This window comes from Sphaeramia orbicularis, chromosome 2 (genome assembly GCF_902148855.1).
Source record: "Sphaeramia orbicularis chromosome 2, fSphaOr1.1, whole genome shotgun sequence".
Lineage (NCBI taxonomy): Eukaryota > Metazoa > Chordata > Actinopteri > Kurtiformes > Apogonidae > Sphaeramia > Sphaeramia orbicularis.
Genome location: NC_043958.1, coordinates 602,588 through 630,526, shown reverse-complemented (window position 1 = coordinate 630,526; position 27,939 = coordinate 602,588). Strand labels below are relative to the sequence as shown.

The window sequence follows — 27,939 nt, the reverse complement described above, 5'->3', positions numbered from 1 at the left end:
GACCGGGCCGCTTCCTGCCCCCACCCCCCACCCCCCACCGCCGCCACCCTCCACCACCAGGGAGAAACCCGAGCCGCCCCCCCGTTGTCAGGGGAGATCTCGTGTTCGCATCGATCCGTCAGTGTACGCGAACACGAGCCAAGTCCGAGTCACATCGGCCTTAAACGGAGACGAAATGATTCAGAATCCTGAATCCTGGACCTGCACATGTTTGCAAATAAATCTTATAGAAGTCAGTGTGAGTGGAAAATGTGCACTTCACTGTGGCCGAAGGGACTGTTGTCTTCAGCATGTCTGTCTGTCCATCCATCCATCTGTCTGTCCATCCATCTGTCTGTTCATCTCTCTGTCTGTCTCTTTGTCTCTCTTTGTGTCCATCGGTCTCTCCATCTGTCTGTCCATCTTTCTATCTATCTGTCCATCTGTCTGTCTGTCTTCTCTCTGTTCGTCGGTCTGTCCGTCTGTCTCTCTGTCTGTCCGTCTGTCCATCTTTCCACCTGTCTGTCCATCTGTCTGTCTACCCATCTCTCTGTCTGTGTTGGACACATTATGTAAACACTAACTCCAGAATAAAACCTTCCATTTTTTACATACGTTCCTCCTGTACAGAACCTGGACCGGTTCTGAAGCGGCAGACCCTGACCTACAGAACCTGGACCGGTTCTGAAGCGGCAGACCCTGACCTACAGAACCTGGACTGGTTCTGAAGTGGCAGACCCTGACCTACAGAACCTGGACCGGTTCTGAAGTGGCGGACCCTGACCTACTTTTCCACGGTCAAACTGCCACCACTCTAACTCCTGTTATGACCCTCCTGTACAGAAGGGGGCGCTCCACTGTGTGCGACCCACCAGTCTGCCCAGCAAAGAGTAGTTCAGCAAAACCCCTGAACTCAGCGTGTCCACAGACTTTTGTCCATATCGTGTATGAATATGTGGGTAAAACCACCAGAGAAATGAACTTCCTGTTTGTTTTTTGTAGACATGGAACGGTTTTAATGGAGACGATAAAGAAAGGGATCCACGACGCCGACGCCGAGGCTCGATCCGTGGCCAGGAAGTGAGTACGATCTTCTGTAACTGAAACACCTGGAAACGTGGAAACAGCGGCAGATGAAGACACACACTGGTGATGTCCTGACGGTTGGATCTGCTGTCTGGTTTGTGCTTGTGTTTGCTGTTGCAGGTGTTACTGGGGTTTCCATGGTCACTTCAGCAGGGAGGCGGAGCAACTGTTCCAGACTCTGGAGTCGTCCTATCAGAAGGCTCTGCAGGCTCACCTGAGGAGCGGCGACAGTCTGATGTCACTTCCTGCCTCCGACCGCTCGTCCTCGTCCTCCCAGGAGAGCCTCAAGTAAGACGTTCCCCACCCCCCGAATTATTGATCAACTATGGAGGAGTTGAGTAGAAGGAGGACAGAAGGTGGATAACAGTGGAACCTTGGCAGTACGAGTTCACGGCAGTACGAGAAATTCACTTTATGAGTTGCGGCTCTGGAGAGTGTTTGTGTGTAAATGTGAGCGTAGCCTCCACAGGTTCACCTCACCTTCAGGAGCACCAGCATCCAGATGGAGGAGGAGATTAGGAACCCCCCCCCCCCCCCCCCCCGTGGCTCCCAGTCTTTTTCTGTGGGCCCTCCTTTGGAGGACCATAAACCTCCAGGCCCCCCTCTACCCCAACAACATTATAACAGTGGTGCAAGTATAACTGTTACTGAAAGAAACACCAATATTCTAACAATTCTTTCTGCTGTTCTTTAAATAACTTTTTGTTCAAATTAAAAATACTTTTTTTTTGCTTGAACAATACAAATAAACTCAGCCAGACTGCTCTCTGAAACAATATTTATCCAAATAAAAATAGGAAATGTGCAGTTATCTTACAACTATGACAATAAAGTTACTTTTTTTTAGAACAACAAACCCTAACTCTAATCCTATCTCTGCCACGCCGGGGGGTTAAAATGAGCGCTGTGTCCCCGCCCCTTTGACTGGTGAACACAGGTCCGCTGTGTAAAAGTCCAGCCTGTCCCACCTCTGTTCCACCTGTGGAAATCAATCTGTGTAAAAGTGGCTAATGTTTGTAAAATGGACCGAGGTTTGTGATTTAGTTGAAAAAACTCATCCAGACAAATGAAGTTGAGGCGGTGCAGCGGCCATATTTAATGTCGATGACCCGATGTAAAAAGCAGAACAAAGCAGAGTTCTGTGGATAAGTTTATAGTGAAACCACCTGTAAAAGCAGACAGTAGTCGCTTTTCCATCGGACATCTGCGCAAAACTTTACCGATATTTACTAAATGTCGAAAAAACAGAAGTGTCTAATGGCGGTTTTTCCATTAAATCACAAATGCGATGATTTGTTTATTTGTTATTGTGAGATGACATGAGAAATCGTTCCATAAACATTGCAACAAACGTAAATACGGTGTTGATTTACAGATATATTATTATTATATATTACTCCTGTATCTCATACTAAATTAAAATGATTGGGTTTCCTGGTATGTCCACACATACCGACACATGTTTCTTTTAAAACTCTTCTTCTTCTCTTGTGTAATGTCCATCAACAGCTGTTTTTTTTTTTTTATTCACGTGGCTCTAGTTGTGAAAAAAGCTCTTTCCATTGCAGTTTTGCGTAATACACCATTTGCACTACGCCTGAAAAACCACCTCTTGCCAGTACAAAAACTTTTACTTGAAAGACGAGAGTTTTGGCGAAGTTGTCGTTTTTCTGTTAGGTAAATTTTCTGTTAGGCGCAAGTTATATTTGCGTACTTTGAGGGTCAATGGAAAAGCGACTAGTGATGAAAGAACAAATAGAGTGAAGAGAGAAAGAAAACGTCAGAAATGCGACCCGATATTGGCCTGACGTTTTATAGTTTCATAAAGGTTCATTAACCAAATGTCTGTTTGTTTTCACAGTCGACCTCTGTCTGTCAAAAGCACCGTGGGAAGCCAAACCCGATGTAAGGACGTGTTCAGACTCCTGATTTTATCGCATATTTCATCCACGTCAGTGTTAATCAGTGGAAGTCAATGGAAAACTGTCAGTTTAAGCTCGTTGTGTAGCCGTTAGCCTCATAGCAGAGCTGCCGTAAAAGTCGTATTTTTGTCCACATGGTGATTCTTTCCTCCAGCCAAACCCGCCCCCACCTCCAGAACTCCTGCCTCCACCTCATCGTCCGGTTCGCTCCATCGCTCTCGCAGCGACGTGGACGTCAACGCCGCCGCCACGGCAACGGCCCGAACCCGGATGCCGGCCGTCCCCGCCGCCATGCAGGCCCCGCCCTTCAGTTCCGCCTCGGCTCTGCCTCCTGGATCGTACGCCTCGCTGGGTGAGACACATTTAACCACTCGTATCTGCCTTTGATTTAAAAACTACATTTCCCAGAAGTCCTGTTGGTACTGTGGACTTAAAGTGTGTAATAGAACCAATAATGCTGGGCAATTAAAAATGAAAATTTACAGACAGTTTGTTTTTTTCTGCATTAATGTGATTGAATTCTTTAAAACTGTACACTGTAAATGTGCAATTCTAACAAACAATGATGAAAACTAGCATTTGCAAAGATACCGGCGTGGTATTAGTGGCTAAAACTGTAAATACAAGTGTTACAAATTATCGTAAAAAACATCCTGTGAATGGATTGGACCACTTGCAGAAGGCGTTTTCAGTGGCAGTGGGCCAGAACCAGTAAAATAACATAATTACTCATAAATAATGACAACTCCAAGCTCTTCTCTGTGTTTTAGGGTGAAAAAGGTAAAATTACAATAGGAAAATGTTTCCAACTTCAAACTGTCCCTTAAAATTTGGTGAAAAGCTTGAACAATCACCAACAACCTGAAACTTCTTCAAAAAAATAAGCAAAATTTTATCAATATTCTGCCTCAGTTTATCATTTATACATGTACATCACAACAAGGTTATTATCGTTAATGAAAACTAATGAAATGACGAAAATTAGAATTGAAAAATCATTTTCGTTAACTGAAATAAATAAAAACTATAATTAAAAGAGAAAATGATAACTAACTGAAACTGTATTGTGTGCTTACAAAACTAAAACATAAAAATTATGGATCAAATTTCCTTCGCTTTCGTCTTTGTCGACGTCAGATTGATACAAAATCGATTTATTTCGCTCTAGCAATTTTAGCTAGCGGCACCATACGACACTTGACGGTCCGTCGCTTGTGGTTTCCAGTCGTCTTCTGGTCCCCACTCTACCTGGAAACATGGAGACTAAAGTTGGGAGAAAGCAGCAGAGTCCTGTCTGGGATTTATTTGAATACAACGACAGAGAAGAAGAGAAAAGATACGACAAAACTAAAATTAATACTATGACTAAACTAAAACTAAGCATTTAGAAAAAAATGAAACTAATGATTCTGTTGGGTTTCTGTAAATTGGCTTAGAGTCTGGTTTTTGACCAACTCTATATATAAAGTGTCATGAGATAACTTTTTTGTTGCGGTCTGGCGCTATATAAATAAAATTTGATTGATTGAGTGATTTAATTGGTTTTCCCCTGTAAGTTGCTTTAGAAAAAAGCATCTGCCAAATACATGAACATAATAAAAACTAGCAAACCTGCTCTAAAAATGAATTAAAAGTAACTGAATTAGAGAAAAAAAGTCAAAAGTAAGCTATAATGAACAATCCAAAACTATTATAACCTTGCATCACAACTTACAGGTCACAGTGGATCTACAAATACACCAAACATTTAGTATTTTTGAGGAATCTGAGAATCATGAACACAGTAAACGGAAAAAAAACAACAAACATAATCAATTTAAGCAATAACAGAAACAAAACATGCACAAAAATGAACAAAAACGTGAAAGATATTGACAAAATGACGTTAGAATTACACTTAAGTCTCTTAAGACGTTTGATGTTCATATTTGGTCAGATTGTTCATATTTTTTTGTAAAAGGGTAGTTTGTAAATGTAACTGTCATTTTTTTTTAGTCCCAACGGCTCAAAGGGTCCGTCCATAAACAATTTGTCAAGAATCCAAAACCCTCAGCCACAATCAGTTGAAATTCCTAGCAGAGGTCTACCAAGTTTGTTCAAAGAATTGACAATTACAGATTTTTGAAATTTTTTTAATGAATTTTTGAAATAAAAAAAAAAAATCCCCGTTGGTTTATAATGGGACTCATTTCAAAGTGCTGTAACTTGAAAACAGTTGAAGATAATTAATATAATTATTATTGACGGCAGATTGGAAGTCACATGTGGGCTGTCATTTGTTGCCATGACCTTTGACCTCGAGTGACACTGAAAGGTCACACCGAGGGTCATCTATGTCTAGATTTCTAGAACCTTCTTCTCCAAATCCAGAATCAGTTGAAGTTCATAGCAGAGGTTTCTTGGGACAGACGCCTTTAAAATGTCAAATCAATCAGCGTTCCCGATGGTTCCCGCCCTCTTTACTAAAGCATATCCAAAACCTGACCCCTGACCTCTGACCCCTGACCTCTGACCCCTGACCCTTAACCCGTGTTGTGTCTCTCCTGGGCCCACCCACCGTCCAGACGGCTCGTGTTCGGTTAACGCCAACGGTAAGCTGTGTGTGTGTGTGTGTGTGTGTGTGTGTGTGTGTGTGTTCAGTCTCCATCAGTTTTCTGTGACGGTTGCTCATCTGTGATTGGTCGGTTCAGTGCTGTGACAGTGCTGGTCTGTGATTGGTCGGTTCAGTGCTGTGACGGTGCTGGTCTGTGATTGGTCGGTTCAGTGCATGGACTGTAATGCATGGCGTTTGTCTGACTGATCCGCCAAACGGCCAAAACGCGTCTGGTCATACTACAGTTACCATGGATACCACATTACTCCTCCGTCTCATCTGTGGACCCCCCCCCCCCCCAAAAAAAAAAAAAAACAAAAAAACCCAAAAAAACTACAGGTGTTTTTTGTGGGAAACTCCACTTCTTCTATTGGTGGTGTTGTAACGTGGCCTGTAGCACCACCTTCTGACGGCGCCGGTACATGACATATTGTCTCTGTTCTGGATCCACTGAAGCTGCACAACAAACACATTCCGTCTGTCTTTCCGTCCTTTTTTGTCTATTTTAGTGCATTTTAGCCTTGAAAACACGTCTTAAAACTCATGATTTTGGCTTCATCAAACCTGCAGATACTCTGACTGTGTATTCCGTGGGTTTTTTTGTGTATTTTTTTCTGGATGATGGTGTATGTTTTGTGTATTTTTACATTTTTTGTGTATTCTACTTTTGTGTATGTTGTTTGTGACTTTTGGTGCATTTTAGTGTTTGATTTTGATTTGATTTTGATTTTAGTGATTTATTTCAAACATGCAATGAAATTTAACATATATGCACTTGCAAAACGTACACAATAATACAAATATCTTTGTGTATGTTAGTGTTTACTTTTTTATTTTAGTGTTTTTTTGTGTATTTTAGTGTATTCTTGTGTATTTTAGCATATGTTTGTGTATTTTAGTGCATTTAGAAATGTTTTGTATTTATGATATTTAAGTGTATATTACCATTTTTGTATGTTTTAGTGTATATTAGTGTATTTTAGTTTATATTAGCAGTTTTGTGTATTTTATAGTATATTTACATTGTGATGTATTTTAGTGCATTTTGTATTTTAGTGTATGTTAGCATTTTTGTGTATTTTATTTTATATTAGCATTTTTGTGTATTTTAGTGCATTTTAGTGTATTTTAATTTATATTAGCATTTTTGTGTATTTTAGTGCATTTTAGTGTATTTTAGTTTATATTAGCATTTTTGTGTATTTTAGTGCATTTTCGTGTATTTTATAGTATTTTAGTGTATTTTAGTTTATAATAGCTTTTTGTGTATTTTAGTGCATGTTAGTGCATATTTGCATTTTAGTGTATTTTAGTATATGTTAGTATATTTTTAGAATGGTTTTGTTTGTTTTAGTGCATTTTAATGTGTTGTAGTGTATATTTGTATTTTTTTGTGTGTATTTTAGAATAGTTTTTTTGTTTTATTGTATTTTAGTGTATTGTAGTGTATATTTGTTTTTGTATTTTTGTGTATTTTTAGTGTATTTTAGAATAGTTTTGTTTGTTTATTGCATTTTAGTGTGTTGTAGTGTATATTTGTTTTTGTGTGTATTTTAGAGTAGTCTTGTTTATTTTTTTGCATTTTAGTGTGTTGTAGTGTATATTTGTGTTATTTTGTGTGTATTTTAGTGTCTTTTTGTTCCTGTGGGTGTATAATACCTGTGAGGCCTGTTGGACTGTTACATCCAGTATGTGAATGGAAGGTTGTAAATTTGACGCCTGTAAAAATGTCTTGAGTCTTAAATTTGGCTTGGTCGGACCAGTTGACCCCCTGGTGCATGTGTCCTCTGTCCGTCACAGCGCCCCCTTGTGTTTGAACTGAGGTTTGCACGCTCCACGTTCATCCAGTCTGTCTGTTCATGGGGTGACGAACACGTCCAGTACAAAGGTGTGGTGTGTTTTTAGTAGAAGCACCGTTTGTCCATTGAAGGTCGGTTTGATGTTATGAAGGGGATCCTGTGTATCCGCTGAACCCCCCCACCCCCACCCCCCACCACCACTATGTGACTGTGTGCATGACCCAGGTGTAGAACATGTCCGACCTGGCAGCTCTTTATCTGACTGAACCGTCCCGCTGTGTCTCCAGGTCGAGTCCGGACCAGAAGGACGAGCGCCGGGAACGGTCCCACGGTGACCGACACCAGGGGGCGGAGCCGGGGGAAGGTGGTTTCTCAGTCTCAGCGTGAGTAACGTCAATCAAATGTGATGTAATATAAACTAAACACAGCGCTGATAGAATATTCAGGTCCTTATTTGCTCATTTTTCATTTTTTATTTTTTTAAATTGCTAGTTGCTTTTTAGCTCACCAGCCGATAGGATACGATTTTGGACAAAAGTTTGAAATGTTGAAAATGTGCCTTTCCCTGTACGGGTCCACATTCTGATGGTTTATAACATGTAAATAGTTCCAGATATCAATAGAGTTCCTATTGATCACTGATAGGAAGTCATAGATGGACCTTAACGGGCTCATATTTGTCTAAACCAACTTTTCTTAGTCTGTGGTTCATTTATTTGTGTATTTGAACCCTAATAGTTCAGACAGTTTGAATTTGAACCCTTCAGCTGCTGCTAAACTATCTTTAGATTCATTTGGGCAAAAATCCAGTGGATTTCTACAACCCGTTTGAATTCCTGCTTAATTTGTCACATTTTATAACTAGTTCTGTCATGGCATTTGCACATATAAGGTCCAGACTTCTGACGAACATTTCTCCAACATTTACGCTTATAAGGTCCAGACTTCCGACGAACGTTTTCCGACATTTGCACATATAAGATCCTGTTTTCCGACGAACATTTCTCCGACATTTACGCTTATAAGGTCCAGACTTCCGACGAACGTTTTCCGACATTTGCACATATAAGATCCTGTTTTCCGACTAACATTTCTCCGACGTTTACGCTTATAAGGTCCAGACTTCCGACGAACGTTTTCCGACATTTGCACATATAAGATCCTGTTTTCCGACGAACATTTCTCCGACGTTTACGCTTATAAGGTCCAGACTTTCGACGAACGTTTTCCGACATTTGCACATATAAGGGTCCTGACTTCCGACGAACATTTCTCCGACGTTTACACTTATAAGGTCCAGACTTCCACCAAACATTTCTCCGACGTTTGCACATATAAGATCCTGTTTTCTGATGAACATTTCTTCGACACTTGTGCTTAAAAGGTCCAGACTTTCGACGAACATTTCTCTAAATTCATTGGGTATTGATCCGTGATAGAACATGACACTGACAGGGACACTGGTCCTAGTTTTTGTCATTTGTACTTCAGTACAGGTCTTACACTTTTTCTGTCGTACAGATGTATTTGATACTCTACCACAAAAAAAGCCACAGTCCAGTTTTAACAGTCAGTCTTAATATTACTGTTCCTAGATTTTGTATCTGACTGAGGAGTGTGTGCAGAAGTCCTTCTTTCACAGTCTCATTTGGCGGTAGCCTGTGGACAGCAGGACGCGTCCTGAAACATTTCCACTGTTTTCCAGCCGGCAGCAGGTCGGGGTCTCCCGGTCGCCTCCTGAGCTCCACCTATGGCAGGATCCCTAGACCGACCATGGGCACCGCCGCCGCCACCGGCTGCATTTCCGGCGGCACCATGGAGAAGGGCCGACCCCGAGGTCACCGCAGCCAGGGCTGCAGCCGAGAGACGAGCCCCAGCAGATCAGGCACCGGTAGGAACGGACACGGGGACATGTCAACGTTTGGACGACAATTTCAATCCAGAGTCAGTCATTGAACCCGTTTACATCCACACTAATACTCCGATCAGTATCCGATGTCTGGAGTTATCAGGGATTATATCATGTAAACAGTATAATCTGATCTGTTTAATCTGGTAACAGCAGTAATCAGATTGTGACAAATCCGATTAACACACCTGGATGTGTGTCCAGTACTCTGCTGTCTTCATGCATGTGTACAGGTTCATCTGATTTATTTAGTTCTTTTACGTCTGTGCATCTGTAAACACAATTCAAATCATAGAAAACAGAAGTTTTGTCGTCAAACGTGAGCAGAAGACAATAACAGGAAGTTAAATTCTACCACCACTATGTACATACGAACTCGGAAAAAAGTCTGATAAGAGACTAGAGCGTCTAAAAAAGGGTTTTTCCATTTGCGCAGTTCTGAAGTGTATGTAAACGTGTCAGATTTGATTTTTGCAGTTTTTTGATTATAACAGTTATCAGATTGTTATTGTTACGTAAACGGGCTCATGTTGATTCAGAATAATTAAAAAGCAGACCCACAGTTTGCATCTTTTGACGCCTGACACTTGTCCACTAATGTCCAGGGTTGTAATCTGTCTGCAGTCAACATGAGCAGAGACAGGAAGTAGCAAAAGCGCTAAAATTACCATTAGCATTGGAGTTAAAGCGGTTTAGTGGATGTTTGTTTTGTCTTGATGGTAGTGATGAAGGTCTTCAGTCGTTCCACATCTGCACCCTTTAAAGCTGCACACACTCCTGTCCTCAAAGTCCTGTCGTCCACGTCTCCAGCCTGACTAACCCTCTGCACAGCTGCAGGTCTGACCGTCTGTCCAGCTAACCCCTCCTCCTGCGCTTCTGTCTGTCTGTCTGTCTGTCTGCCTCGACCCCCCCCCCCCCAGCCCGGAGCCGAATCCCTCGACCCAGCATGAGTCAGGGCTGCAGCCGTGAAACCAGTCGCGAGAGCAGCCGCGACACCAGCCCCGCCAGGGGTTTCTCCCCCCTGGGTGAGTACAGAACCTAAGACCCCAGGGGTTTGTCCCCCCTGGGTGAGTACAGAACCAAAGACCCCAGGGGTTTGTCCCCCCTGGGTGAGTACAGAACCAAAGACCCCGACCCACCAGTCGTTCACTGTCCAGTGTCCAGAAAAGAAAGGCTTTTAGAGCAGCGTCTGTCAGCCCACTCCTCAGTCTGTCCACAAACACTTCTTATTGTTTTATCTGATTTATTATTATTATTATTATTGTAAAATGTTTTCTATTGAATTTTTTTTTTACATTTACAAAGAACAAACCCAAATGCATGCCCTCGATAATAGAAAGAAGTTAATTAATTAGTATTGAAAAATGGTAAATTAATGATGCAAAATCCATTTGTTAAAAAGAAAACACAAGAAAATAACTAATTAAATTTTTATGTAGAATATTGAATATATATATATATATATATATATATATATATATATTTTTTTTTTTTTTTTTTTTTTTTTTTTGGCATCAAAAAATATGGTTTGTTACCATTAAAAAAATATGTAATTTAAAGGGTTCAAAATATGACAGTTATTGAGTATTTGGTATTTTTATTTATGTCTCAAGTTGATGAACTAAAAATAAAGTAAATAAAAGGTTAAAGTGAAACTTTCCTAAAACCATTCTGCGGTTACTCGGTGCTGTGCAGGTTACAGCTTTAGGTGGTTAGAGTGACCTCAGTGGGTGGGATAACAGAGGGTTAATGAGAACTGTGTTTAAGGCTTCGGTTTGCTTTTCTTTTTGTTCGTTCCTCTTTTCTCTTCTTCTGCTGCATTTTTCCGTTTCTGCGTGTTCTGTCTAAACGTCCAGGTTCTGCTTTAATCCTGTTATTAACTATATGTGAAGCCACAATAGCTGCAGCCAACGCTCAGATCGTTGCCGTAGTAACAATGACTTCCCTCTCCTCCTGCAGCGACTCGCCGTCACTCCCATTCGACCAGCGCCCTGTCCTCGGCCGAGTGCTACTCAGGTGACCAGTAGGGGGCGGTGTTGTGGCTCAGTCATTTACCACCGCTCTGACTGACGTGGTTTCTGCTTTTTGACGTTCGTCCCTGCATGGACGCCGCTCACGGCTACCGCTGCACGTCCAGACTGTAGCTCAGAACGGCTTTTCTGCTTCTCGCCTGCTTTTTGTTTGTGCATCCACAGAAAAATAACCAGATGATTATTTCTTCACTGCGAGGATAGAACAAGTAGATTTGACTGGAAAGATGAAGCACAAATACTCCAAATGTTCCTTTCCTTCTACTGGTCCATATTCTGATGGTTTCTAACATGTAAAAGGTTCCAGATATCAGTCTAGTTCCTATTGATCACTGATAGAAGTCAAAAAATGAAGGAAATTCTGAAAGAAACTGAAGAAAATTAACTAAATAAACAACAAAAATGAAGCAAATGCTGAAGAAATTTCACAAAATAAACACCAAAAACAACAAAAATGAAGCAAATGCTGAAGAAAATTAACAAAATAAACACCAAAAAGGACAAAAATAAAGCAAATAATGAAGGAAATTGAAGAAAATTAACTAAATAAACGCCAAAAACAACCAAAATGAAGCAAACACTGATGCAAATTAACAAAATAAACTCAAAAAAGGACAAAAATAACACAAATAATGAAGGAAATTAGAGAAAACGAACTAAATAAACAATCTCCGGTCCATTTTCTGCAGGTTTCTAACATGTAAATGGTTCCAGATATCAGTCTAGTTCCTATTGGTCACTGATAGAAGCCATATATGGACTGTGATTGGATGAGTTGAGTTCTCCTCCAGTGAAAGTCCCGCCCACTTGTATAGTTAGATTGATCTCCTTCATCCAGACCACAGGACTGGAACACAGAGACAGAACCTGACAACCTCAAACATTCAACATAGAACAGACGCTGACGAACAGGGACGATGGAGACTAGTTTTACAGAAAGGCCTCCTGATGAGGATGAGTTCATGATGATCACATTTGGCCGAATCCTCAGTTTTATTCTTAATTTTTACGTCAGATGTTTATTTTTCTGCTTCAGACCGTCCTGCTTGGTGTCTGTATTTTTCATGAAACAGTTTTTTTTTTTTACGCCCTCTTTCTTTTTGCATGTTGTCCCAGAATCCCTGTGTCTACTAACTGTTTAGGGTTGGGTTTCACCAGCTTCTATATTTGTCCATTAGATGGAAATAAAAATGAACCCATCCTAAACAATTCACTCATTCAAATTCACTTCAAAGTTGTTGTTTTCTGATGGTTTTTTTTTTTTTTTTTTTGTTTTTTTTTTGTTTTTTTTTATGAAGATAATTTTGTGTCTTTATTATTCAAACAAAGGGAAATAAAGCCAAAGAAAAAATACAGGTTTGAAACAAAAAATCAAGACTTGAAAACTGAAATGAAGATTTCAACATTTTTAAGCTGAACAAAATCGATTGCGTTCTCATTGTCTTTCATTTCGATGTTTTGTCATTTTAAAACTTCTGCTTGTAAGTTCAAGTGAACGTGAAGGGTGGGGTCTCCACCAGCAGAAGGGGTGGATTTCTATTGGTGGTTTCCTTGGGATTGACAGTGTGGCTGGTGCCTGGTCCTCCCACCCACTTGAACACGACTAGGGATGTCACAATACCAAAAATTCAGGAATAGAAACTGACACCACTAAAATGACACGGTTCTCGATACCAAAGTCCATACCACAGTAAAAAAACAAACAAACAAAAAAAAAAATCATAAGAACCCATAAACTTAAAAACAAGAAATCCTTGAAGTATTTGCATATAAATGAATCTTACTGTTGCCTCTAACTGTCTCATCACTGTCAGTCACAGTTTACTGCTCTGAATGAACACACCTGATTGGCTGAATGGGATGGTTCTACATACATGCCAGTGGTCTGTGTTTTTCCTCATCTACTCCACCTTCAGCTGCGTCGGCTCAAATAGAAGCGCTCCACCACCAGCTGGAGGTCCGGGTCCATATGGGACGGCTTCTGGGTCCGGACCAGGACCGCGGTCCACCTGTTAGTGTCCACTGGTAGAGTTTCTTGTTGTCTACATGTCGTATCAGCGGTGGTCCGAACGGGCCCGGCTGTAAAAACTGTGTGGGGCCATGGGACCAGTGTGAGCTCTGATGGTGTCACATGTCAGATGTTGAAGAACAGAACTCACCTTGGATTCTTTAAACAGATCTGGGGGTCTGTCTCCACATACCCCCCCCCTTTCATTTGAATTCCGTGGTTGTGGTGTTTACATAGTGGCTTAAGTGTGTCGATAACCACGTGGTGGTCATCTACCGGTAATACTTCCACACATGACTGTTGGTGCTTTTGTGTCCATTAGAGGAGGCGGAGCTTTAGCTGCAGCTGTGTCCATTAGAGGAGGCGGAGCTTTAGCTGCAGCTGTGTCCATTAGAGGAGGCGGAGCTTTAGCTGCAGCTGTGTCCATTCTGTCACTAGTTCCTGAACCTGTTGCATGTGTTCTGTCAACACGTACTGACCACATCAGTTCTGGAACAGTAGTACCCTACCAATGGTACCGATTCTTACGCAGGCTTCAGTTTTTCTGTTTATTAAAAAAATGAGTATCGACGTTTCTTTTTTCATCATAGTATCGAATGGTATCGTGAGTATGGGTTCTCATGACATACCCAGTGGGAACACAGTAGGCACAGCTCCAGCTCCTACCATGTACCCACGTCAATCTGAAGCAAACTACCAATAGGAATGCACCCCTTCTACTCATGCAGATCCCGCCCATCACGTTCACTTGAACTTGAAAGGAAAACTTTTCAACTCACAAATGATTTTGACCCAGAAGTAAGTACCACTTGAACTTGCAAGCAAACATATGACAAAACATTTTGGGCTACAAGCAGAAGTTTCAGATTTGGAATCAAAGAAAATGAGAACACAATCGATTTTGTTAAGCTTAAAGGTGCTGTGTGTAGGATTGTGGCCAAAACTGGTACTGCAGTCACATTCCAAATACTGTAGAGTGTGGTCTCCTCTGCTCCTCCCCCAGACTAGGGGCTGCCAGATCCAGCATGAGCGTCTACTACTAGTGTTTCCACTAATCCTGTCCACCACACCATAAATTTCATACAAAAAAATCCTCACCAGACTTATTCTGCATCAGTATAATATATAATAGAACAGGACAAACACTCAAATGAAAGTTTGTGAAGATTCAGGAGATAGAGAAAAGGGAAATGAGCCTTAAATTTCACTTTAGTACAAGCAGCATGGATCACTACCGTACCCCCCCTCAGTGGTTCTTACGGTGGTCAGTCTAAGGCCGAGCCGGCATCAGTCTTCAAATTCTTCTCTGTTTTCAGCCGTCTCCATGTTTCTAAATCATCTCCTATTCAGATCCTTGTTTTGTTTCTCACTTTGTCACTTTGACATATTTGGGAGTAATCCAAGTCCTTTTAGGTTTATTAAGGTCAGACATTTATGATCAGAAATGTTCAGCTGCAGCTCAGTGGAACTGCCAACCTGGATGCCGAAAGGCTACTGACTCTGTGATTGGCAGATGGGTGATGGGCGGAGCCTCAGACCAAAGCACACAACGTCAACATGAACAACATTTGGGGGCTGACACTGAGTTTTTCAAATGCACATATTCTGTCTGGACTACTACTGTCAGTGAGATCAGGATTTGAAATGAACAGGATTCCTTCATGTCTGGTGACAGTCAAGGCCATTTTAGAATTACCGACAACAGAATTCCTACATACTGCACCTTTAAAAATCTTGAAACCATCATTTTTGATTGTGTGTTTCATAACTGTATTTCTTCTAAAGACACTCGATCCTCTTCCTAGTTTTTGTGAGGAGTGTGTTGTGGTCTCCTTAGTTTGACTTGCTCCTGCGTTGCCCTGCGGTGCGTTTCCACGTGTTTTGACTCATGTTTGACGTCCTCCTCCAGACCGGCTGTCCCATCAGGCTCGGATCTCCGCCTCCGTCAACGCCATGAGGATCCTCAACACCGGCACCGAGGTGGAGGCCGCCGTCGCCGACGCTCTGGTAAGATAAGACGGCGCTCAGCTGAAACAGAACGTAACGCTGTGGCCCACATCTGTGGAGTAACGTCTGCTGTGCTGTTGTTGTACATTTCAGCTTTTAGGAGACTCCAGGAGTAAGGTACAAACGAACCTGAACACTGTCACCGCACGAACCGCACGAACCGCATGAACTGCATGAACCGCATGAACTGCATGAACTTTAACCCTTTAGAGACCATGTGTGTCACATTCCTGCATCCACTGTCATTCAAATTACAGTAGAATAGAATAGAATAGAAGAAAAGAAAAGAAAAGAATAGAATAGAACAGAACAGAACAAAATAAAATAGAATAGAATACACCAGAATAGAATACAATAAAAGAAAAGAAAAGAATAGAATAGAACAGAATAAATAAAATAGAATAGAATAGAATAGAATACAATAGAATAGAATAAAAGAAAAGAATAGAATAGAATAGAACAGAATAAAATAGAATAGAATAAAATAGAATAGAATAGAACTAAAACCAAACCAAAACTAAGCATGTAGAAAAAAATGAAAACTAATAAAAACTAGCAAACCTGCTCTAAAAACGAATTAAAACAAACTGAATTAGAGAAAAAAAAGTCAAAATTAAATAAAACTAAACCGTAATGAACAATCCAAAACTATTCGAACCTTGGTTGGAGCCACTCCCTCGTCCGAGCTGTTTTCCCTCCAATCAGTTTGAAATTCTTTAGTTTGAAATTGCACTTTTTTCTCTGTTCTTTGTTCCCTGGTCTGGTCCACTTGAGCTCATACTGGTCTGAATGTTGAACCTGAACTCAAAATGAATTCCACGTCTTTGACTGTTAATGTCTTCAGTGTCATTTTTACAGTTCTTGGGCCGGTTTTGGTCCACGGGCCGCATGTTTGGCACCCCTGCTGTAGAGTCAGCTGCCTAGTTTTGCATGTGAATGTGCCGCCGTCGTCGCTGTGTCTAAACCCCGCCTCTTTGTCTCCTGTCGCTCAGCGGAGGCCGGCGAGGCGGCGGTACGAGTCCCCCGGCATGTACTCGGACGACGACGCCAACAGCGACGCCTCCAGCGCGTGCTCCGAGCGCTCGTTCAGCTCCAGGAACGGCGGTGTGGCGCCTCACTTCCTGCGCCAGACGGAGGACGTGGCGGAGGTGCTGAACCACTGCGCCAGCGCCAACTGGTCCGAGAGGAAGGAGGGGCTTCTGGGTCTGCAGAACCTGCTGAAGGGACAGAGGACGCTCAGGTGAGACCGGGACGGAGGCCGGGTCTGGATCTGGGAGTTCAGGGGTCACATGCAGCGGGTCGGACCAGCAGAGCCAGAGTTAGAACAGTTTAGTAACAAAAGTCTGTGGACACGTTGAGTTCAGGTGTTTCTGTTCTAACAGGGGTCTGGGATCCAAAACAATAAGGACTCATGTCAGAATATAGTTTTATATTATGGGATACATATCATTGCATTGGTTCGTTTGGGTTCAATTTGTTATATTTGTTTCCAAAATGACTCAGAGATGGTTTGGACTGAATTTCTCTCAACATTGATTTTATTTTTTTTAATCCATAACTCTGATTTTAAATGTTCTTCCTCTAAATTTCTTAAATATTTTACCTGCTCTGACTGTAAATAATAATTTTCTACCAAAACTAATCATCTACTTCAGGGCTCTCAAAGCCATTTTCTTTCAGGTTCCACATTCAGCCCAATTTAATCTGTTGTAAAATAACAACAAAGAAACCTATAAATAATGACAGCTCCAAATTTTTGTCTTTGTTTTAGTGCCAAAAAACCCCATTAAATTATGAAAATACCTACTTTTATAAACTATCCAAACAAAAAAAAACGAGTGAATAACCTGAAAAAACTGAAATTTCTTAAGGATAATAAGTGCAATTTTCCCAGTCTTCAGCCTCCACTTCTCATTAGTCCATGTGCATTCTGGATCAGATCTACAAAGACACTAAACACTGAGGAACAGGAAGAAAAGAGTTCAAACTGGACTGAATTTTCTTTAGACATTTCAGGTTGTTCATATTTGTTCCGGTTTTTCACATTTTATTGTTACAGGATAGTTTTTAAATGTAAATATTTTCATAATTTAATGTTATTTTTTGCACTAAAACAAAGACAAAAATTTGAAGTTGTCATTGTTTATTGCCATAATGTAATATTATTTTTTTCAAATCAAACTGAGAAGAAAATCTGGAGTCATTTTTTTTTTTTTTTTTTTTTTTTTCGGTTCTTCTGCTGTTATTATTTGACTGTAGATCAGATTGGTCTGAATGTGGAACCGCAACTAAAATGAGTTCCACAGCCTTGACTGTAGAATTAGCGCACTTTGTAAATTCATCCCACGGGTCAGATTGGGACCGTTGGCGGGCCGCATTTGGCCCCCGGGACGCATGTTTGACACCCCTGACCTACTTTCTTCACATCTCACTGAGGACGAAAAATCTAACATTAAACTTAAAGTAAATATTGATGTTTCAGGGTTTCTGCAAGTCATTTAAAAGCATTAACCCTTTCATGCATGAATTATGAGAACCATAATCAAGACTTTTTTTCCTGAGTGCTTTTATTCCTCTTTAGGCATGGGAAAAAAAAAAAAAAACACCAATGCGATTGAATTTTTTTATGAACCTGAGTTACAAAAACGTCCACTCAGCTGGACATCATGCGTTTAATTTTAGAAGCAAAGAAACATTCATTTACTGATCAACTGTGTGAGAACTATGAAATAAAAGCATTTTTAAAGCTGCTAATCTGATGTTTTCTCACATTTGATCATACTCTAATACTAGTTATTAAGCACTTCATGGAGATGATTTACAGTTCCAGCCACATAGTGTCAAAGAAGCTGCCATAATTTATTTATTTATTTATTTAAAAGGGCAATACAAACAACACACATAACAAGACAGTCAAGACAGTGCATTCTGGTGCATTTAAGGAAAGAAAATAATAAACAAACAAACAAGTCAATCACAAAATAAACACCTAAAATGTATTTACAGTTCCAGGCCACATAGTGTAAAACAAGCTGCCATATTTTGTTAAATTTGTTATTTATTTATTTGTTTGTTTGTTTGTTATTTAGTTAAAAAAAAAAGGGCAATACAAAAAACACGCATAACAAGACAGTCAACAAAGTAAACAAACAAACAAACAAACAGGTCAGTCACAATATAAACAACTAAAATGAATTTACAGTTCCAGCCACATAGTGTAAAAGAAGCTGCCATATTTTGTTAAATTTGTTATATTATTTATTTATTTATTTAAAAGGGCAGTACAAACAACAGGTATAACAAGACGGTCAAGGCAGTGCATTCTGGTACATTTAAGGAAAGAAAATAAATTAATAAATAAACAGGTCAATCACAGTATAAACAACTAAAATATATTTACAGTTCCATGCCACATAGTGTAAAAGAAGCTGCTATATTTTGTTAAATTTGTTACTTATTTAGTCTTATTTATTTGTTTGTTTGTTTGTTTGTTTGTTATTTAGGGTGCACCTAATTTTTTCTAACTATATGAAGCATGATGTCTCTGATCCGTAGGTCGTGTGTTGGAGGTGATGAGTCCTTCCATTTGAAAAGAATATCCAATCCAATCCAACTTCATTTGTAAAGTGCTTTAAAACAAGCGCAGTGGACCAAAGTGCAGTACAGAAGAATAAATACAACCAAAACACACGAATAAAATACAAGAATAGATTAAAAGACGTAGAACTGTACAAAAAAGAAAACAGTGCTGTACAGAAGAACAACTAAAACCCAAATAGAAGAATAGATTAAAAAAACAAAAAGCCATACAATTAAAAACAACAGAAAATAAGAACAATAAACCACTACCAAATAAAAACAATAAAATAAAAATAATACCGTCAAACATCTCACATGGTTTCAGAAGCTGAGGAGAAAAAACTGGGTTTGAAGAAGGGATGTGTGAATGTGTTACCGTGTTAATGGAGTGCTTGTGTTTTTGCTCCGTCAGCCGTGTGGAGCTGAAGAGGCTGTGCGAGATCTTCACCAGGATGTTCGCGGACCCCCACAGTAAAGTAAGAGCCCGGACACAACGGAACCCACAAACACCCAAACAGCAGAACAAGTCTGAGGACAGCCTCGTCCGGTCCTGCCGTCCGGTGTCTCATGTGTCTCATTCATCCTCTACTTCTTCTCCGTCGTCTGGAAATGATTAAAAACACACGGCTGAGCTTTAGTCGAACTCACGAAATGAGTCGAACACAAACAGCCCGACCACTTCTTCTTCTTCTTCTTCTTCTTCTTCTTCTTCTTCTTCTTCTTCTTCTTCTTCTTCTTCTTCTTCTTCTTCTTCTTCTTCTTCTTCTTCTTCTTCTTCTTCTTCTTCTTCTTCTTCTTCTTCTTCTCTTCTTCTTCTTCTTCTTCTTCTTCTTCTTCTTCTTCTTCTTCTTCACCGAAACTATTGGTTGGATTCATTTTACATTTCATCTGTATCTTCATTGGGACAGTGTCTACAAAGGAATTACTGACACATTTTAAGAATATTACAAATGTTCCTTTCCTTCGAATGGTTTAAAACATGTAAATGGTTCCAGATATCAATATAGTTCCTATTGATCAGTCACAGAAGTCATATATAGACTTTTGAAATTGAGGAAAATTAAGAGAATAACAGCAAAAATGACAAAAAAAAATTAAGCAAATGGTAAAGAAAATCAACAAAATAAACACTAAAAACAACAAAACTGAAGCAAATGCTGAGGAAAATTAACAAGATAAAAACCAAACAGGACAAAATTGAAGCAAATTATGAAGGAAATTGAAGAAAATTAACTAAATAAACGCCAAAAACAATAAAATTAAAGCAAACGCTGAACAAAATTAACAAAATAAACACCAAAAAGGACAAATATGAAGCAAATTATGAAAGAAATTGAAGAAAGTTAAACACCAAAAACAACAAAAATGAAGCAAATTATGAAACAAAATTGACGAAAATGAAGTAAAGAAACGCCATTGAAGACTAAAATGAAGCAAATTATGAAAGAAATTGAAGAAAGTGAACAAAGTAAACACCAAAAAGGACAAAAATTAAGCAAATGCTGAAGAAAATTATCTAAATTAAAACCAAAAAAGACAAAAATTAAGCAAATTATGAAAGAAATTGAAGAAAGTTAACTAAATAAACGCCAGAAAGGACAAGTATGAAGGAAATTATGAAAGAAATTGAAGAAAGTTAACTAAATAAACGCCAAAAACAATAAAATTAAAGCAAACGCTGAACAAAATTAACAAAATAAACACCAAAAAGGACAAATATGAAGCAAATTATGAAAGAAATTGAAGAAAGTTAATTAAACACCAAAAACAACAAAAATGAAGCAAATTATGAAACAAAATTGACGAAAATGAAGTAAAGAAATGCCATTGAAGACTAAAATGAAGCAAATTATGAAAGAAATTGAAGAAAGTGAACAAAGTAAACACCAAAAAGGACAAAAATTAAGCAAACGCTGAAGAAAATTATCTAAATTAAAACCAAAAAAGACAAAAATTAAGCAAATTATGAAAGAAATTGAAGAAAGTTAACTAAATAAACGCCAGAAAGGACAAGTATGAAGGAAATTATGAAAGAAATTGAAGAAAGTTAACTAAATAAATGCCAGAAAGGACAAAAATGAAGAAAATGCTTAAGAAATTTAAGAGTAAACACCAAAAACAACAAAAATTAAGCAAATGCTGAAGAAAATTAAAGTAAATATTAAAAAGGACAAAAATGAAGCAAATTATGAAAGAGATAGAAGAAAATTAACAAAATCAGCACCAAAAAGGACAAAAATGAAGCAAACGCTGAAGAAATTTAACAAAGTAAACACAGAAAAGGACGAACATAAAGCAAATAATGAAGGAAATTAAAGAAAACAAACTAAATAAACAATCTCCAGTCCATGTTCTGCTGGTTTCTAACATGTAAATGGTTCCAGGTATCAGTCTAGTTCCTATTGGTCACTGATAGAAGTCATATCTGGACTGTGATTGGATGAGTTGAGTTCTCCTCCAGTGGAAGTCCCGCCCACTTGTATAGTTAGATTGATCTCCTTCGTCCAGACCACAGGACTGGAACACAGACAGAACCTGAGAACCTCACACATTCATCGGACGTACAGAGACACTGGAACTGTTGTTTTAATCTGGTTTTATGTCAGATGATGAACTGACACTGAATAACCTCTAGTGTCTTTTATGTGTGTGTGTGTGTGTGTGTGTGTGTGTGTGTGTGTTGGTGGGTGGTCTTTCCTGGGGTTCCTCCTGGTTTTTCTTCAGACATGTGTTGCCTGGGTGGTTCCAGTTGTGCTGTTTTCTAACCTGTGCATGTGTGCGCTCACCCACTCACCCACTCTTCTTTCGTTGCATGGCTCCTCACGGCTGTGGACTCTAACAAACCTCAGAGAGTAAGTGTCCCCTCAGCGTCTCATCCACCCGTCCTCTCACGCTCCTCTCTCTCCAAACGGCTGACGTCGCGGGTCTGCTTTTCGTTTTTGCGGAGCAGGTCTTCAGCATGTTCCTGGAGACGCTGGTGGACTTCATCGTCCTGCACAGAGACGACCTTCAGGACTGGCTCTTCGTCCTCCTCACTCAGCTGCTGAAGAAGATGGGCGCCGACCTGCTGGGCTCCGTCCAGGCCAAGGTCCAGAAGGCTCTGGACGTTACCAGGTCAGCAGAGTCTGGGTCTGGGCTTGAACGCATGTGTGCTGCAGCGCCATCTGGGCTCAACTGTGTAGCATGGACACGTTTATCACAGCGGATCTACAAATACGGCAAACATCACATTATTTGTAAAAGAGTAGTTTGTAAGTGTAAATGTTGCCATTTAATTTTACTTTTTACACTGAAAGAAAGAGGAAAAATCTAGAGTTGTTTAACAAAATAAACACAAAAATGAAGCAAATGCTGAAGAAAATTAACAAAATAAACACCAAAAATGACAAAAATGAAGCAAAAGCTGAAGAAAATTAACAAAATAAACACCAAGGACAAAAATAAGGCAAATAATGATGGAAATTGAAGATAATTAACCAAATAAACACCAAAAACAACAAAAATGAAGCATATTATCAAAGAAATTTAAGAAAATTAACAAAATAAACACCAAAAACGAAGCAAATGCTGAAGAAAATTAACTAAATGAACACCAAATACAACAAAAATGAAGCAAAAGCTGAAGAACATTTAACAAAATAAACACCAAAAACAACAAACATGAGCTCAGATGTGTGCTGCAGCTCCATGTGGGCTCAACTGTTTATCATGGACATGTTTATCACAGTGGATCTACAGATACATAACATGTAACAACAGAACAGAATATCGGTCTGATTACACCAACTTCTATGAAGACGTTTCAGTCTGTTCATATGATTTCAACTTATCCACATTATTTGTGAAACAATAGTTTGTAAATGTAAACACTGCCATTTAATTTAACTTTTTACACTAAAAGAAAGAGGAATAATTTAGTGTTCTAATTCTTTTTTTTATTATGTTAGGTTATTATTTTGGCAGTGTCTGCTGTCACAGTACTGTGGCACGAAATATGGGTTGGTCTGTTTCCACAGAGCCAATCAGATGTTAGCATTTGTACTAGAGCCAATCACAGACACTGATCCGTGAACTGTCTCCTGTCGGTTCCTGGGCGCAGAGAGTCGTTCCCCTTCGAGCAGCAGTTCAACATCCTGATGCGCTTCATCGTGGACCAGACGCAGACGCCCAACCTGAAGGTGAAGGTGGCCATCCTGCGCTACATCCACGCCCTGGCCCGACAGATGGACCCCGCAGACTTCGTCAACTCCAGCGAGACCCGCCTCGCCGTGTCACGCATCATCACCTGGACCACAGAACCCAAGAGCTCCGACGTCCGCAAGGTACCAACGACCCCGCCTCCAAACCCGCCTCCACTCACATGGTGGTGGACTCAATTCAGTTCAGTTTCAGATTAAATTAGATTAGACTCAACTAGACTAGATTAGATTAGATATGACTAGATTAGGTTAAACTAGATTAGATTAGATTAGAAATGACTAGATTAGATTAGATGTGATTACATTATATTAGATATGATTAGATTAGACTAGATTAGATTACATTAGATTTGACTAGACTAGAATAGATTAGACATGACTAGATTAGGACAGATTAGATTAGACTAAGTTGAATTAGGCATGATTAGATTAGATTAGATATGATTAGATTAGATTAAATTATATATGACTGGATTAGATTAGGTGTGACTAGATTAGATTAGATTTGATATGACTAGATTAGATTAGATTAGATATGACTAGATTAGATTATATATGATTAGATTAGACTAGATATGATTAGATTAGATTATATATGACTAGATTAGATTCAATTAGACTAGATATGATTAGATTAAATTAGATATGACTAGATTAGATGATAAATGATTAGATTGATATGATTAGATTAGATTACACATGACTAGATTAGATTAGATATGACTAGATTAGATTAGACTAGATATGACTAGATTAGATGTGACTAGATTATATTAGATTAGATATGACTAGACTAGACCAAACTAGATTAGATAGAACTTCATTAATCCTTTGGTCAGAGCCATCAGGGAAATTCAGGTTCCAATAGCAGCACAAAAACGAATGCATATAAGGAATACTACAAGAAAATAGTAACAATAAAAACTGTAGAAACTGAAGTGAAAAAAAAAGGTAATTAGAAATTACCAGTAGAAACAACAAATAATAAAGTAGTAATAATGATAAATAGCTAATGATGGTGTAATATAAGACAACTAACTGTCTACTTTGTCCATATTTCACTTAGGAATCGAAATCTCCCGTTAAGACAGTTTTATGAATCTGTGCGCCACAGTTAGTCATGGAGTTCCTCAAGGCTCGGTCCTTGGACCAGTACAGTTCCCCTTATTCCTGTGGGTAACTTAACAAGGATGGACATCATGTCTACAGATGTAAGATGTCCTATTCATGAGGATTTGACATAAACCTCACTTATTCCTGGGTTAATTGATGGTTCGCTGTGGAAGAAAATTATTATTTACAGTCAGAGCTCGAAAAATATGTTATAAATTAAATCATAGTCATGGATAAAAAACAAAACAAAATCAGTGCTGAGAGTCAGGAAGTCCAAAGCATCTGAGGCATTTTGGAAGCAAAGCTAAAAACTGAACCCAAACGAACCAATGCAATGATATCTATCCCATAATATAAAACTATATTCTGACCTGTTAGAAAAGAAACACCTGAACTCAACATGTCCAGACTTCTGTCCACAGATTCCAAAGCTCTTTGTAAAGTGGCTGATGTTTGTATGTCTTCAGTCCGTTCCGTAGTTCGACTCCACAGACTGAAACACAAAAACCTCTCCTTGTTGTTTTAAACTTTGGAGTTTTTAAATTGTTCTCTTTTTATCCATCTCACGCTCCCAAGTTTTGTTTTCATTTTCATTTCCTGCCCAATCACCAATCACCGTCGTCTCTGTTGACCACCCCCCCCCCCCCCCCCCCCCCCCCCCAGACCCTCCATAGCTGGGCGGCGGCAGGGGGGGAGGAGTTCTCCAGCCGACCCAGCACCGTGGCCTCTCTGCCTGGGGAGGGCAACCTGGAGGAGAGGTGTAAGCAGGTAGAGGCTCCAGCCGACGGCATGTCTGAATGAATAACCTCCTCTAACACCCCCACCCCCACCCCGAGGAGCAGCAGGCTATGCTTTTTAACGCCTCCTAAACTGATGAGGCTGCAACCGTTTACCCCGACTCTAAAACAGTCCGGTCTGTGCTTCCATGCTGAGTTCGCTCTGCACTAACACCTCGAAAACGTCGAACTGATGTTCTCCAACAAAGTCTGCATGAATTTAACAGCAAACACACAAGTAGAAACAGCCCAAACATCTGTCTGTCCATCTGTCTGTCTGTTCATCCATCTGTCTGTCCATCCATCCATCTGTCTGTCCATCCGTCTGTCTGTCCATCTGTGTGTTCGTCATCCATCCATCCATCTCTTCATCTCTTCCAGAAAACCAGTCAAACCAGTTTGACACAGTGTCATTTTTTCCCTTTATAAATTCCTCCCGGGGGCTCATTGGTCTCTCTGTTGGTCCCTCTGTTGGTCCCTCTGTTGGACCCTCTGTTGGTCCCTCTGTTGGACCCTCTGTTGGACCCTCTGTTGGACCCTCTGTTGGACCCTCTGTTGGTCCCTCTGTTGGACCCTCTGTTGGTCCCTCTGTTGGACCCTCTGTTGGACCCTCTGTTGGACCCTCTGTTGGTCCCTCTGTTGGTCCCTCTGTTGGACCCTCTGTTGGACCCTCTGTTGGTCCCTCTGTTGGACCCTCTGTTGGACCAGTTGTGGTCCACAGGCCGTATGTTTGACACCCATGTATTAATCCAAGCTTACAGCTGATGGACAGCTCCAGTTTTCTAACAGTACTGTTTTAACTGCAACTGTTCCTGTTCTGAGAGACGCTTTACAAGTGTGTCCCTGTTGTGCGTCTGTTGTGTGTGTGTGTGCATCTGTGTTGTGTGTGTGTGTGTGTGTGTTGTGCGTCTGTTGTGTGTGTGTGTCTGTGTTGTGTGTGTTGTGTGTCTGTATTGTGTTTGTGTGTGTATGTGTCTGTGTGTGTGTGTGCGTGTGTGTGTGTGTGTGTGTGTGTTGTGTGCCTGTATTGTGTTTGTGTGTGTTGTGCGTCTGTTGTGTGTGTGTGTCTGTGTTGTGTGTGTGTGTATGTTGTGTGTCTGTTTTGTGTTTGTGTGTGTGTGTGTGTGTGTGTGTGTGCGTGTGTATGTGTGTGTATGTGTATGTGTGTGCTGTGTGTGTGTTGTGTGCCTGTATTGTGTTTGTGTGTGTTGTGTGTCTGTGTGTGTGTGTATGTGTGCTGTGTGTGTGTGTGTGTGTGTGTGTTGTGTGTCTGTATTGTGTTTGTGTGTGTCTGTATGTGTGTGCGTGTGTTTTTGTGTGTCTGTGTGTGTGTGTGTCTGTGTTGTATGTGTGTGTGTGTGTGTGTGTGTCTGTATTGTGTGTGTGTGTGTGTGTTGTGTGTCTGCATTGTGTGTGTGTGTGTTGTGTGTCTGTTTTGCGTGTGTGTGTGTGTGTTGTGTGTCTGCATTGTGTGTGTGTGTGTTGTGTGTCTGTTTTGCGTGTGTGTGTGTTGTGTGTCTGTATTGTGTGTGTTGTGTGTCTGTATTGTGTGTGTGTGTGTGTGTGTTGTGTGTCTGTATTGTGTGTGTGTGTGTGTGTTGTGTGTCTGTATTGTGTGTGTGTGTGTGTGTGTTGTGTGTCTGTATTGTGTGTGTTGTGTGTCTGTGTTGTGTGTGTGTGTGTTGTGTGTCTGTATTGTGTGTGTGTGTGTGTGTTGTGTGTCTGTATTGTGTGTTGTGTGTCTGTATTGTGTGTGTGTGTGTGTGTGTGTGTGTGTGTGTGTGTGTGTGTGCAGGCGGCTCAGGTGGTTCTGATCGCCCTGTTTGAGCTCAACACTCCAGAGTTCACCATGCTGCTCGGCGCTCTGCCCAAAACCTTCCAGGACGGGACCACCAAGCTGCTCCACAACCACCTGAGGAACGCCGCCGCCCACAGCGGCGTCTCCATGGTAACACACACACCCCTCCCTCTTCACTGTGTTCTGTGAACGGTCCCCACGTCGTGTATTCAGTGGAAGCTGTGTTTTCTCCGTCCGCAGGCGTCGTCCGGCACCGCTTTGGGTCGGACGCCCCCTCGGCCGCCGAGCAGCCGTGGCAGCCCACTGACCTCCCCCACCAACTGCTCCCACGGAGGACTGTCTCCCAGGTAACACCCCCCACCCCCACCACCACCACATTTTTACAGGTGTCTTCCTTAGGACAATGTCTACAAAGTTTGTTCACAGGTTTGACAAAAAAATGAACATTTTTGAGGATTTTTTATAAATATTCTAAATGTTCTTTTCCTTCTACTGGTCCATATTCTTATGACTTCTAACATGCAAATGGTTCCAGATTTCAGTCTAGTTCCTATTGGTCACTGATAGAAGTCATATCTAGACTGTGATTGGATGAGTTGAGTTCTCCTACAGCGAAAGTCCCGCCCACTTCTATAGTTAGACTGATGTGCATCCAGACCACAGGACTGGAACACACACAGAACCTGTTCTACAGCTGGTGTGTGTGTTATAGAACTGGTGTGTGTGTTATAGAACTGGTGTGTGTGTTACAGAACTGGTGTGTGTGTTATAGAACTGGTGTGTGTGTTACAGAACTGGTGTGTGTGTTACAGAACTGGTGTGTGTATTATAGAACTGGTGTGTGTGTTATAGAACTGGTGTGTGTGTTACAGAACTGGTGTGTGTGTTATAGAACTGGTGTGTGTATTATAGAACTGGTGTGTGTGTTATAGAACTGGTGTGTGTGTTACAGAACTGGTGTGTGTGTTATAGAACTGGTGTGTGTGTTATAGAACTGGTGTGTGTGTTATAGAACTGGTGTGTGTGTTATAGAACTGGTGTGTGTGTTATAGAACTGGTGTGTGTGTTATAGAACTGGTGTGTGTTATAGAACTGGTGTGTGTTATAGAACTGGTGTGTGTGTTATAGAACTGGTGTGTGT

General features: G+C 40.5%; 1 protein-coding gene across 1 annotated transcript in view; it reads left to right on the top strand.

Moving 5' to 3' along the window:
* LOC115432942 (CLIP-associating protein 1-B-like) overlaps nt 1-27,939 on the top strand; it is a 97,109-nt gene that overhangs the window by 51,750 nt on the left and 17,420 nt on the right. The window contains 17 exon segments of the mRNA XM_030154055.1: nt 982-1,059; nt 1,186-1,353; nt 2,927-2,970; nt 3,142-3,339; nt 7,667-7,762; nt 9,085-9,270; nt 10,209-10,313; nt 11,248-11,304; nt 15,236-15,333; nt 15,427-15,450; nt 16,326-16,573; nt 19,325-19,388; nt 21,762-21,764; nt 21,863-22,026; nt 23,012-23,234; nt 26,796-26,948; nt 27,039-27,145. Of these exon segments, the coding sequence (XP_030009915.1) occupies nt 982-1,059; nt 1,186-1,353; nt 2,927-2,970; nt 3,142-3,339; nt 7,667-7,762; nt 9,085-9,270; nt 10,209-10,313; nt 11,248-11,304; nt 15,236-15,333; nt 15,427-15,450; nt 16,326-16,573; nt 19,325-19,388; nt 21,762-21,764; nt 21,863-22,026; nt 23,012-23,234; nt 26,796-26,948; nt 27,039-27,145 (2,016 nt within the window).